This window comes from Molossus molossus, unplaced genomic scaffold, assembly GCF_014108415.1.
Source record: "Molossus molossus isolate mMolMol1 unplaced genomic scaffold, mMolMol1.p scaffold_m16_p_8, whole genome shotgun sequence".
Lineage (NCBI taxonomy): Eukaryota > Metazoa > Chordata > Mammalia > Chiroptera > Molossidae > Molossus > Molossus molossus.
The window spans coordinates 10,902,611-10,916,336 of record NW_023425402.1 but is presented as its reverse complement, the minus strand read 5'-3'; the positions used below and the strand labels follow the sequence as shown (position 1 = coordinate 10,916,336).

General features: G+C 49.1%; 1 protein-coding gene across 1 annotated transcript in view; it reads left to right on the top strand.

The window, feature by feature from the left end:
- The window catches only part of KIF6 (kinesin family member 6), a 404,227-nt gene that overhangs the window by 212,157 nt on the left and 178,344 nt on the right, over positions 1–13,726 (top strand). Inside the window, exon 13 of the mRNA XM_036248669.1 lies at positions 3,443–3,658. Within this exon, the coding sequence (XP_036104562.1) occupies positions 3,443–3,658 (216 nt within the window). The remainder of the gene's footprint in view (positions 1–3,442; positions 3,659–13,726) is intronic.

The following is a 13,726-nucleotide window of genomic DNA, read 5'->3' as shown; positions in this document are numbered from 1 at the left end:
TCTGAAGCAATACGAAGCGCCCCCTCTCCGGGCTGGAGCAGGGAGTGGGGACACTTGGATGTCTGCCTCTGGCCACGCCCCTAGCCCCCCACCCTGCCTCCAGTGCACGGGGCTGCTTTTCGTTCAGAAGTGGAATGTCCCTTCAGCAAGCAAAATGGAGCAGCTAGTGGAGTTGTGAGAAAAGAAACATCTTTACTTTGTTTTTAGCTAGATATAGTTAAAATGTTTCAGTTATATGTGTATGTATATATAGAGAGAGAGAGAGAAAGGGAGAGGGGGAGAGAGAGAGACAGAGAGAGAGACTAAAATGTTTCAGCTTATTGAAACGCATGGGCTATTTAACATGAAAATTTAAAAGTATTTTTCTGACTACTCTGCGGCGCTCCTCCTGTTTCAGGCCCGAGCCAGCCAGTGAACTGGTTATCTTTAGTAGCCGACCGGACACCGGCCGACCGCAGCCTCGCCGTGGCCCGGAGTCTGTGGCTTGTGTGTGGGTGGAACTGAAATGGTGATTGAAAAATGACAAATGGTATTTAGCTTATGAAGAGCAGAGATTGATGGAAATGTAAGTTTTTATTTGAAAGCCAGATCTACTGTTAGGGCTCTGCTTCCCAAATTTGGAAGTGAGCGTGTGTGCGTGTCCGCGACAGGACTCTCCCGGCCCCGGGAGCGGCGTATTTTGGGTGCTGAGCAGGGTAGCCGCCCTGGGAGTCGCCTCCGGTGACAGCCAGATGGTTACTTCTAAAGAGCCCCTGTTGATGGGGTTAGACCTCAGGTCTCCCCGGCATTTCTTCAGTATTGTTTCTTATTTTATCTTTCAAGCTTCTTAGGAAAGATTTGACCTTTTCATTACGTGTGCAGACTTTAAACATGCACAAGAAATTATTTTGGGCAGTCCTTTATGAACAGACATTTTGGTTCGTTTTTGAAAAATTAATAGAAGGCATTTTGGCTTCAGCTATTGTGCAAAATGCATAAAAATAAACCGCATGACTGGAGTCCAGTAACAAAGAGGTAACACACACACACACACACACACACACACAGGAGGTAGGCACACTGCCTGATTAACTTCAGTCTCTAATTTTAGTTGAGTTTTAGCAGACCCTGTATGTCTGATTCAAATGAGCTCTAGCTGCTTTATCATCCAGGCAGTAACAGCAGGTTCGGAGGTGAGGGACACCCACACAGCCCCTGCCCAGGCCAGCTGCCCCAGGTGTTGCTGCCCTTGCATCCCTCCCCTCCCCTCCCCATCTCCAGGATGGTCCCGGCCTAGACCTCAGGCCTGGCCCAGCCCCAGTCTGAGCTCTGCTTCTTTTCCTGGCCTTAATCCTGATGGAGGATCTTCTCCCTAAATCCTCCCACCAGCTTCTCAATCCCCTTCCCGGTTTGTGACGGTCTGTCATGGAGGAGGGATGGAATGAGACATGACAGGGAGGGAGCAGTCTAGGCTTATTTATATATGTTTATTTTTAAAAGAGAGTGAGAGAGAGACATACATCGTCTCCCTTCTTCACCGGAAAATCCAGGCCCTGCTGTTCACAGGGGGCCACACTAGATTCTTCCCTGCCTGTGAATGACTTGAGCAGGGCCCCTGCTTCTGAGACTCATGCAAAACGAGGTGTGTAGGAGGCGTGGGGGAAAGAACACTGAACTTCAAGTTCGCACCCAGACTGACATCCTAGCTCTCCAGACACTGGCTCCACGCTATTCAATGAAGCCGTTTTCTCGTCTTGGGGAGGAGGAGCGTGAGACCTGCTGGCCACCCCACGGGGGCAGGATTGTGAGACCTGGCGGCTCGCCCCACGGGAAGAGGAGCGTGAGACCTGCCGGCCGCAGGCGCTGAGCCAAGCCAGTGAGCTGGGCCCTGCGGCGCTGTGGGCAGTAGTGCTGTCGGAGAACCAGGCGTAAGACGGGGGTCCTGGGAGGAAAGGAAACAGTAGCCGGCACTCACTCATCACAAAGTTGGTGCCTGTCAAGAGCTAATGACCAGGAAAGATCCCTGAAATGTCAGTTTTTCACAGTTGGGTTGGAGGATATTCTCATATCGTTTTTGCCGAACCAAGGAGGCCATGACTGTGACAGGAGGAATAGGAAAGATATGACTTAAACAGGGGGACATGTGGCAATACTGAAGGTCAACAAAGACAGAAATGCAACAGAAATGAGTGGACGGCAGTGAATGTTTGTCTTGGAAAGAGCGACAAGGACGTCATGTAGTGGCATTATCAGTTTGAATACGGTTCAGACACCCCTTCAGAACACAGAGGACGGGGTGTCACTTCGTACCCCTCACTGTGCTTCACACAAAGGACGGCCCACGTTAAAGGGGGGTCGGGGGGAGAAGGCAGGAAAGGCCAGAAGGAGGCGGCAAAGATCACTTGCATTGTGATCATTATGAAATGTGAATCCGATCACGTGGCCAATTAATTTGCAACAAAGGAGCCAAGACACCACGGAAGGTGTGAACACCTTGGTGGGTACAAGTTTTTCTGAGGCAAAAAAAATAGAAGCCACATAGGGCTTGCAAGAGAAAACTGATGATCCTTCCAGAAATCGAAAAGCTGGAGCCGAAGCCGAGGGTGAAGACGGAGGTCACACGGGTCCATGTCACTGGGTGCTCTCTCCTTCCCGGGTGTCAGTCAGTCTCCTGTCCTGCACTGGCCTCACACGGTTCCATTAGCGCAGCCACCTCTAGGGCTGGCGAAGGTCTGAATTCACCTCACTGCGTGTGCGGTGGGAGTTCTGACATTCCCAGGGGAGATGATAGTTTTTCCTTGTGGCGATGGCAAAGGTCCCTTAGAGTTCTAGGGACCCTGAGCCCGGAAGAGCAGCGAAGTAGGGCAGAAAGGAATGATTTGCTCACCTGTCACCAGTACCTGGAGTAACTCTAAATGGCCTACAAAAGGTGCATTTTAAAATGAGAATCTATACTAATAACTCACGTCTTTCCAGTTCAGTTTTTAGCCCAAATTAGATATTTTAAACAAAGTGACTGCAAAGCCCACTTGAAGGTATCTAAAGTCAGCGCGGGGTGCTCTGGCCACCAGGACTGACTTGGCCGATCTGCTAGCCCGGGCTTCCTAGACGAAACTCTTACTTGTCGCTGAAATATCCATAGCTTCACTGCCTGCGGCGACTCCGTGTTCATTTTAGTTTTACAGACCTTTCATAAAAATGTTAAGGCTTCATTGGTTTAAATTCGGAACATGTGAAAGATCTCTGGGTTTGCTACCTTTTCCTAAAATGGCAGCATGTTAAAAGACCTCCCAAGCTGCCGTGGCTCCGTCTGTGACTCCGGGAAACTGAGGGCGTCCTCTGCTCAGTCACTACCACGTGGCAAAGAGTAAATGTTAGTGGGAATATTCGTCCCATTGAAAACATTCATATTTCGACCACTGTGTGCTAGCATGAGTCATGAAATCCTTAAGTCACGTCTCAGATATTCTGGTCAATATGTTGAAGAAGGAGAAGAAGAAAGCTCAGGACGCCCTCCACTTGTGTGGCATGGAGAGAAAGGAGTTTCAACATGCCCAGAGCTCACCCCTCTCACCTGGGGAGCCGGCAGGTCCCGGGGCACTGCCCCTATCCGCTCCCTCACAGGTCCAGGATGCCACCACTCTGGGCCACAGATCCAGTTTGCTGTGCAGAAAAACAGGTCAGTGCTATTTATTTATAGAGTATATAACCTTCAATAGACTATCATAAATTACACATCAATATAAAAAGTAGAAATAATGTAAACCACTATAATTTTTTTTTTATCCTCATCCAAGGACATTTTTCCTTTTTTTTTTTTTTTTTTTTTAATCCTCACCTGAGGACATTTTTCCATTTTTTGTTCAGGTAGAGTGGGAGGGAGAGAGAGAAACAGAGAGAGAGAGAGAAACATCGATGTGAAAGGAACACATCGAGTGGCTGCCACCCGCACAACCGACCAGGGCCGGGGACAAACTGCAACCGAAGTACATGCCCTTAGCGGGAACCGTACCCGGGTCTCTCAGGACCGCAGGCCGACGCTCTAACCGCTGAGCCAAACAGGCCAGGGCCATTTTTCCATTTTTTGTACAGACAGAGCGGGAGGGAGAGAGAGGAAGAGAGAGAGAGAGAGGGAAACATCGATGTGAAAGGGACACATCGAGTGGCTGCCACCCGCACGACCAACCAGGGCCGGGGACAAACTGCAACCGAAGTACGTGTCCTTAGCGGGAACCGAACCCGGGTCTCTCTGTACCGTAGGTGGACGCTCTAACCGCTGAGCCAAACCGGCCAGGGCTAAACCACTATAATTTTATCATTACGTTCATCGTTGTAATTCTTACAATTTTTATGATTACTAATATTTCGTGAGGTTTTTTTTACTTGTAGCAGCAGCTACAAAGGACCCCAAGTGAAGTTTATCCACCTTCAAAATATTCCAGTATTCCTCGTTCTCCGGGACAAATTCAGTATATCACCCTTTAGTTTTAAATGTGCAAGGGTGAAGTCTCTATCAATTTACTTTTAGAGATTTTTATTATAACTGCCAAATATATGAAAGATCCCTTTTGAAAATCAATGGCTGAACTGGAAAAACAAACAAACAACCAATGCCTGACTTGCCATGGATTCAGGCAGAAATAGATGGGTCCAGGGCCACAGTAGAAGCGTTAACTTTGAGAGGAGCAAAGACTGTCCCCTGACACAGGAGGGGCAGAGCGAGGGCAGCCGTTGCTACATTGCTGATGAGATGATGCAGTGCTTATTTCTGAATTCCAATGGGCTATTTGCAAAAAAATAACTTAAAAATAGTATTGCAGTCTGCACCGAAGGGCAGTAAACAAACAAAACTGTGTGGGACGATGTCGCGGTGCTGCACTCCGGGGCCCTCCCCCAGGGGTCCGTGATGAGCGGTGTCACGACTACAGAGCTGCAGAGCCCAGTGGTTTGTGGGCTTCTCTTGTCCTCTTAGAGCCGCCGGCACGATGTACAGAAGTGTGACTGAGGCCTTTCTTGCTGTAGTTTTCGTTGTGGTGGTTGTTAATCCTCACCCGAGGATATTTTTCCATCAATTTTTACATGGAGTGGAAAGAAGGGAGGGAGAGACCGAGAGAGAAACATGGATGTGAGAGAGACACATCGAATGGTTGTCTCCTGCACGACCCCAGTCAGGGCTGGGGATCGAACCTGCAACCCAGGTACCTGCCCTTGACGGGTACACAAACCTGTGACCCCGGTCTGTGGACCGGTGCTCTAACCACTGAGTAACCGACCGATGCCTTTCCCTTGAAGACCCTGAAGAATTGAAGTATGGAATGCTCTAGAACAGAAGGTGGAAAAGCTTCTCTTTTTGGCAACATAGGTTGACATTTTCTGTCTAAACATTTGTTGGGATAGATAATCTGACATGCATGGTTTTCTAAAGGATTTAGCTTGGGAATAATTAGAGTATGGCACTCATTAAGAACGATGTTTTGTAGTTAATAAAGACACGCTTGAGAAGCCTGGATGTATAATCTGCGATATTATAACCCTGTATCTCGTTTCTTTTAATTAAATGTATTGCGGTACCATGGCTTCATAACCTTGCGTAGTTTTCAGGGAGGCAAGGTTACAATTCGACATCTGTGTACTCGCGTCCACTGAAATGCGCTTCCTGCCGTTACCACGTATTTGACCCCTTTTCTCTTTTCATTCCAAATCTTGCTTTGAATGTTGTTTTAATAGCACCGTGGGATAAATGTAACACCACAGGAAACCAAAAGCGCTGTTTTACCATTTCCCATGGCGGCTGTCGGCAGGGAAAAGCGTTCTCTCCGCGACTGGTTCCCTCCGGGGTCCCCGTACTCCGGGATGGGTGACCACTGGGTGGCTTGGCGAATTTATCAGTTCATCCATCCACTTATCCATTCCTTTATTCACTCCTCATCTATTTATTGAGGACACACTTTGTTCTAGGTGCTATGCTGATTATTATTATTACAGCCCTTATACACATCAGGTATGATTCAAAGTTCTCTGCTTGAATTAGCTTATCTAATCCTTACCCCATAAGTTCATGGTTTACCCTGTCTTACAAATGAGGATAAGCACCATCTCCGGCCTCAGGGCACGTGCGGACTGACGGAGAAGAGAGCCTCGAAGAAGTCGTTACAGGGTTCGCCTCTGTGTACCAGGGGAGCGCACACCCGGGAACCCTGCCCCGCGTGAAGACCAGAGGGGCCAGGCTGCGGGGTGGGAGTGCGGGGGGAATGTTGCCAGCAGAACCATCACTGTGTAGCTTTCAAGGCCTTGGTGGCGGAAAGGAGCATTTTCGGAAGCGAAAGGCCAAGATGGTTGGGAGGGGGCGTGAGAGGCACAGACCGGGAGAGGACACAGTTTGCATCTGCAGTTAGGAGGCTGTCCTGTGTAGTCAGGGCAAAGGAGGGCTGGCCGCAGAGGGTGGGATCGGAAGCCTTTGGGAGGTAAACAGGACCTGGTGACTAAAGGGCGGGGTGAGGATGAGGGTGGCTGGGGAGGCTCTCCATGGGGGTAGAGAACAGTGCCTGTCCCGGCCCTGCAGCCACTGGCGTTGTTGGCTGTAGAGAACCTTGTACTAGCGTGTCTGCCAAGATGAAATGTGCCCACGTTAGAACCCCAGGCTCATGATGGAAGGGACTCTGTTTACCGGTCTTTTCCAAAGATGCACACCACGCGTCCTGCAGAAATGGCCTCGGACGCCGCTGCCCACCCCCGCGCTGTGTGCCAGACCTCCTCTGTCTACTTCTGTGCCTCGTGCCCACACCATCTCTCTGCTCATAATTCTCCTTCCTCACCGCAGCGCATAATCTCTCTCCTAACTCACAATTATAGTCAACTTTTAGTAACTCCTTTCCTCCCTTGATACGGCTATCGGGAAAGACTGGAGTTTTGTTTGGAGAATGAATTACGTTCACTTGAATAGAAAATCACTGGAAAAATAATGGAAATTGTTTGTGAAGTCCAAGTACAAATGAGGTAAAAGTGTTTTGGAGAAAAGCCTCCCAGTTGAAAGGAGTTTTGAGTTGTTTTAACTGTCATTGGATATAGTTCTAGCAATAACTTTAAATAGGAGCAGGCTCACAAATGGCTTGATAGTGATCTAAGCATTTGGAGGAGGGGCTGATGGGGGATTGATTTTATTTTCTGGCAAAACTACAGAAAGGATGAAAGTTGCCGTGGACGAATCCATGCTGCAAAGGAACAGGTAATGGGATCGCTTGTTACAACACTTAAGATCCTCGGAGCTGATAAGGCCTTTATTATTGCATTATTTTACATGCACGCAGCTTGGGTACTCTAAACCAAATACAAAAAATATATATATATGTTCCTTAACATGTTGTTCTGAATGTTTTCTGCCTTGTGTAGGTGTTGACCTTGTCTATTAACCACCCCGGGGCTGTCTTTAATGCAGAAAGCAAATCCATTTGATTATCTTCTACCCTGAGACTGTTGTGAAATTGTTTCCCCTTTCTGATGACCCCCTCCTTCTTCCACTTGCCCCACTTTATTCTGAAAGGGACTCTTTTTAAATTTCTCGTGGTAAAAGAACATGAAACCGAATTCACGGTTCACTGGAGAATCCCGCAGAGCAGTTGGGCCAGCAGCCCGCCGAAGCAGAGGAAGGGCAAAGGCCTTGGGGGTTTGGCTTGTTGTTCTGAAGGTTAAATGTCTGTTTTGGTTTTATTGAAATAATAGGAGGGATTGTTCAGCTTTACAGTTTGAAAAGAGTCATATTGTTCTCTTTAAAACAGCAGAAGTTTTATCGTTTTTTTGTTTTTTTGGGGGGGGCTTAGGGTTCTTCTTGTTGACTTTTTTTTTAGTTTTTTGTTCTGTTGGTTTGCTTTGTTTTTGTTTTTTGTTTGTGTGGATTTTTTTTTTCTGTTGCAGTTCTCTGACTGTAAGGTCCAAATAGTCACCTGGAGCCAGTCAGCATTCCAGAGCCCCGTGACCCGCCTCGTCCCTTCATGTCTGCAGTGCTGACAGGGTCCGCGTCCACCCCACCCTGACTGCGCCCCATCTCGTCTGAGGTGCTAACAGATCCCACTTATCTCGGCGATGTCACTGGGATTTCTCTTACTCCATGAGAATGTATTCCATCCCCTCGATGTTCAGGGAAGGTCCTGGGGACAGGGTGCAGGGAGACCAAAGTGGACTGAGACATGGTCTCTGACTCTGGGCGCTTACATTCAAGTAAGGGAGGCCAGCTTCGTACCCGAGGAGCGGAACATAAAATAACAAGTGCTCTAAGCAGGACCTAGAAGAAGATCCAAAGGAGAAGAGAGGAATTTTAATAAGCACATTGGGAAAAGGAAGTGACATGGGAGGTGGGTCTCAAAGGATCGGTAGAACTGGACAGTCAGAGACGGACGGGAGAACACTCCAAACATTCTGAGTTGAAAGAATATCACGAGCAAAGGTTTGGGAACAGGACAAGGAGAAATATGTGGAGCTGGCAGGGGTATTTGTTTAGCTGGGGCCATGGAGATGTACGGGAAGTCAGAGCGAATAAGGGCTGCAGAAACGAGGGGAGATCGTTGGATGGTTGTTTCAGGGCACTGGAGGTGAGGGAGAGATGGGAACCTCGCCTTTTAACTCTATGCTTTCACGTGTTGTTTTAATTTTGTACATGTCTCTATTGAATAAGTAGGGACACATTAGGAAAACCCTCGAGTGCCAGGCCAGGGAAATTTCTTCATTTGGTTGCAAGGAAACCACTAAAACAGGAGGGCATGAGCTGTGCCCTGGGGAGGTATTTCTGGAAGAATCTTTAGGGTTTACTGGAGATGAGTAAATGGCTTAGGAAACAGCATCATAGTCCAAGTCGGGAATGATGGAAACTGAAGAGCCAGGGGCAGGAAGAGCTTGGACGGAGAAAGCCAGCCCCGTTCTCTGAGCACTGAGGTCGCTGTGTGTCTGCTCCTTCGTCCTGGCCGTCCTGGTGTGGAGGCCGCTGCTCCAAACCGTGGGTCAGTCGACGGGTCTGCTTTACTCTTACTGAAGGGTTGCTCGCTGGACCAAAGCTACTGCTCTAAAGGCTTAATATCCCCAACCCTCCACTAAGCTGAAAAGGAAAGCTCACAGAGAATTTGATGGAGGCAAAACTCACCCGTAAACAGCCGGAGAAAAGGAGCGGACATTGGGTTTCCTAAGGCCCTCTCCAGCTTGCTGTGCGCTGGCCTCAGGCGCAGCTGTCCGCCTCGCTCTTCCAGTCGCTCATGGTCCATCTTTCCCTCTCTGCTGGGACTGACCACACTTGTGTCTTTGCATTTTCCCGTAAATGCAGTTAAAGAGAGTGTCAGGGAGTGGCCGTGGCCTTCTCTGCTGCTCTGTGGCCAGTCTCACTTCTGAGGGGCAGTGCTGATCGGTTAGCTAAGGTGTACTCCGAGTGACCCCCTGACATCCCTCCTATCCGAAGTGTCCGTGGATTAGATGAAATAAGTAAATGATGAGAGAACAGATCTCTGTTCTATTCAACATCAGATAGAGTGGGAGGGAGAGAGACAGAGAGAAACATCGATGTGATGGAGCCGCATCAACTGGTTGCCTTCTGCACAACCAGGGCCGGAGATGAACCGCAACCGAGGTACGTGCCCTTGACCGGAACTGAACCCACGATTCATCGGTCCGTGGGCCGACGCTCTAGCCACTGAGTGAGCAAAACCAGCCAGGGCCAGATCTGCTTTTAAGTCCAAAATCAAGGCTCCCATCCCCTTCTAAATGTTCGTTTATCTGATCATCTTTGTGACTCCAATAAGGTCTTTAAAGTTAAAAAGTGAACCAGTCGAAGTCAGTGTGTTTTCTGAAGGAAAGTGGTATGGCCTTACATGGGACTCAGCTTCTGACATTTCGGTCCCGCAGACACCCTGAGACCCATGTGCCTTACCTGCCTTGCTATGTCTCTGTTTTGGAAGTCGCCATCTGTGGGCCCCCAGGAGTTCGTAATGCAGTGGGGAGACAAATAGGCAGGTAAAGCTGTCTTTCAGTATAATGAATGCTCAAGAAAAGGGCCCGGACAGTGGAAGGTTCCCACAAAACCGTAGTGCACGCGGCCGTCAGTTCCATACTTTGGGGGAAACAGTATGGTCAGGAAGGGGAACAGATTCCAAGTGTGGGGAAGCTTCGAAGAATCAGAAGTATCAAGGAGGCGGAAAGTAGTTTGGTAAAATGGATGCCTCTCCCCTGTGAGCATTGAAATCACGTATTATAACGGCTGGTTTTTGCTACTGAGCTGTGTGCGTTCTTTCTGTATTTTAGATATTAGCTCCTCAGATATATGATTTGAAACTATTGTCTCCCATTCCCTAGGTTGTCTTTTCATTTTGTCGATGGTTTTCTTTGCCGTGCAGAAGCTCTTCAGTTTGATGCAGCTCCACTTGTTTATTTTTGTTTCTGTTGCCTTGGCTTTTGGTGTCAGATGCAATAAATCACAGCCAAGACCTATGTCTGGGAACTTACTGCTTCTGTTTTCTTCTAGGAGTTTTATGATTCCAGGTCTTATGTGCACGTCTTTAATCCATTTCGAGTTAATTTTTGTGTGTGGTGTAAAATAGTGGTCGAGTTTTATTTATTCTCATGTGGCTGCCCAGTTTTTCTAACTCCATGTATTGAAACACTATCCTTCCCTCACGGTATATTCTCGGCTCCTGTATTGTAAATTAATTGGTCATCTAGGCATGGATTTATTTTGGGACTCTCAGCTCTGTTCCACTGACCTGTGTGTCTATTTTTAACTCCAATGCCATGCTGTTTGTAATATAGTTTGAAATCACGGAGTGGGATGACCCCAGGTTCGTTCTTTTTTCTTAAGATTTCTCTGGCTATTTCTCAAGATTGCTCCATAAGAATTTTAAGATTATTCTATCTCTTCGAAAAATGCCATTGGAATTATGATAGAGGTTGCATTGAATCTATAGATTGCTTTGGGTAGTATGGACACTCTATATTCTTCTAATTCATGGAATATCTTTCAATATATTTGTGTCTTCTCCGATTTATTTCATCAATGTCTTATAGAAATATACAGCTCTTTCACCCCCTTGGTTAAATTTGGTCCTAGTTATTGTATTCTGGAAGTCCTTGATTCTTGAAGGGGTATCCGAATGGCACATCATAGTATTCACCAAAGGTAGTAAGTTTTCCCCAACATCCAAAATACCAATATAGCCCTAATTTAACTGATTACTTAGTTTTATAACCCATAATGTAACTCTATAGTAATATGACTCATAAAGCCAAATAAATATAGGGTTTTTTGTAATCACTATTTTTAGCATGGTTTTCATGACAAAATATATTCTGCATTCCTGCTTGGGATGACCAAAACCCATGCTCTGTCACTCTGGGTAAGAGAGAGCAGTAGGTCTCTCTCTCTCTCTCTCTCTCTCACACACACACACACACACACACACAGAGATGTGCACACATGGGCACATGCACATACACATGCAGTCTTGTCCAACTCGAGCAATACTCTTCGACCAACTATGTGTTTACCCTACAGAGCGTGCGTAGCACTGTGCCGCCGCAGGCGAGGTTGAGAACGCAAGCTTTCTAGGCCAGAGGCTCTGGGAAACATGAAGTCTATCCTTAGCTGCAGAAACAGCGGCTACTACCAATCCATTTAATGATCTGAATCCATTGAAGTCGCTGAAGTTAAGCTATTTAGCAGGCATTGTGCTAGGTGTTGTCACTTACAAGGTGAATGAGACCCAGCGCCTGTCCGAGGGAGCCAGGAGACATGGGAGAGGAATGGTCCCCCTCTCCTGGGTAGGTTTAGGGAAACCGAGCAGAAGGGGCGGCACTTGAACAGAACCTTCAGAGCAATCGCACTGATGTCTGGGAGAACGAGTGCAAGGGGAAGGACAGGACAGAGCCCAGGTCCGCGTCGGGCAGCCTCACCTTTCAGCCCGGAGAACTTCTTAGCAAAACACGGAGGTGTGGGGCACATGGCACGTGTGGGAGCTTTCAGGCACTTGGTTTGGCCGGATTGCAGGGTTTGTGTGGACACAGTGGTGTTCAGCAAGAAATAAAGCTGAAGGGGGATCAGCTCACGAGAAGCTGAAAAGCCAGGCTTTCAAACTGAGAACGGTATTTGCTCGGGGAGCCACTGTGGCTGTCACTGGGGAGTAACATGGCCGGATTTCTGGGAGACGGACCGCGGAGCGCAGCGTGCTGAGTGCATCGGGACGAGGGAGGGTAGCGGGACGCCGGCGCAGCGCCCCGGTCGGTCGGAGGCTGTGAGGGCCTGAGTCAAACCAACCGCGGCAGGGACTGAGAAGGCGGAAAGTGTGCCAAGGTACCGGGGAGGGGGATGGTCTGCACAGAGCGGAGGGCGGGTGAGGCGAGCCACCCAGGACGATCCCCGGTTTCTGAGTGGACCAAGGCAGGGAACACGTGAAGAGACGCAGGTTGGAGGGAGAGTGGGTTGGTTTAGTTATGGGTAGATTGAGAACGGGTACGCTCTGGGAGTGTCCAAGCTAGTAAATATAGAGAGATTTAGTGCTCCAGGCAAGACGTTAGAGAGATGGATTGTGGACTTGGAACCATGAGAGTGGATAAGGTGACCCAAAGAGATGGGTAGCAAGGATAAAGGGGGGGACAAGGGCCAACGGGGGGACACTGGGGATCCCCGGTATGAATGCAGTCGGCTGCAACAGAAGAGCCAGCAAAGGAGAACGAGGGAAGGCGAGAGGGAGAGCTCAGAGACCAGGCCAGAGGCTGTGCTCAAGGGCATGGGTGTGGTTGGTCAGGTTACATGAGAACTACAAAGCCTATTGGATCTGGATGGCAAGCGATTCCAGACCTTTGCCAAAGCGATTTCAAGGAGAGAGGAGGCAGGGAGCTCCCTGTGCCCGGTGGAAGGGCAGGAGGTAAGGAAGTGAGACCAGAATGGTCACACAGACCCCTGAGGTGAAGGAACGTCGAGGCCGGGCTTGCCAGACTGAGCCTCTCCGTGGGTGTTGACGTCTCTGGGATTGGCAAGAAATGGGGTGGAAAATGAAACTGTGTGCCAGGAGCCCACGTCCGCTCCGGGTAGCCTTCCATTTCAGCGCCGGAGCGAGTGGGTAGCAGGACCAAATGGCACAGACCTTGAAGGGGGGAAATTTTGGGCCTTGGCATTCAAAAACAGTGATTTTGAAATGGTCCTGGTGCATCAGGAGAAGGCCAACCCTGCCTCTGGCCCTCGGGTATTTCCACTGTAGGGGAATGAGCACCCCACTTGGAGGAATCCAGATAGGCAGCTTTCTTCGAGGGGAGGCAGTTTCGGTGAGGAGAACGAGCTGAAGGGATGTTGCACGAGCATGTGGGGCACATGGTGGGGGTTACGCAGCAGTGGGAGGTGGGACAGGTTCTCGGGGAGGCCGGCAGTGGGGGAACGGTGGGATGAGACAGAGCTGGGGCAAGGAGGTCAGGAATATGTGAGGTGGCAGTTGCCCAGGGGCGAAGGGCTTGCATTTTGCCAGTGGGAAAGATGACAGGGACCAAAGTCCTGGTGAGACTGATGGTTCTGCGGCCACAGGCCCGGTCAGTGTAGCAGGTTCAGTCTCCCTGGTTTTCAGATGGGTGCTCCGAGGATTCCCCTTGGGATGAGCTGTCCCTGGGTGATGCTGGAATTGGGGGGGATCAGCTGGTCCCTGGAGTGTTGCACCCCCTGGGACATCACAGGCCACTGTGCGGTCGGGCGGACAGACGGCATGGGAAAGCTCGGAGCGGCTTTGGGAGA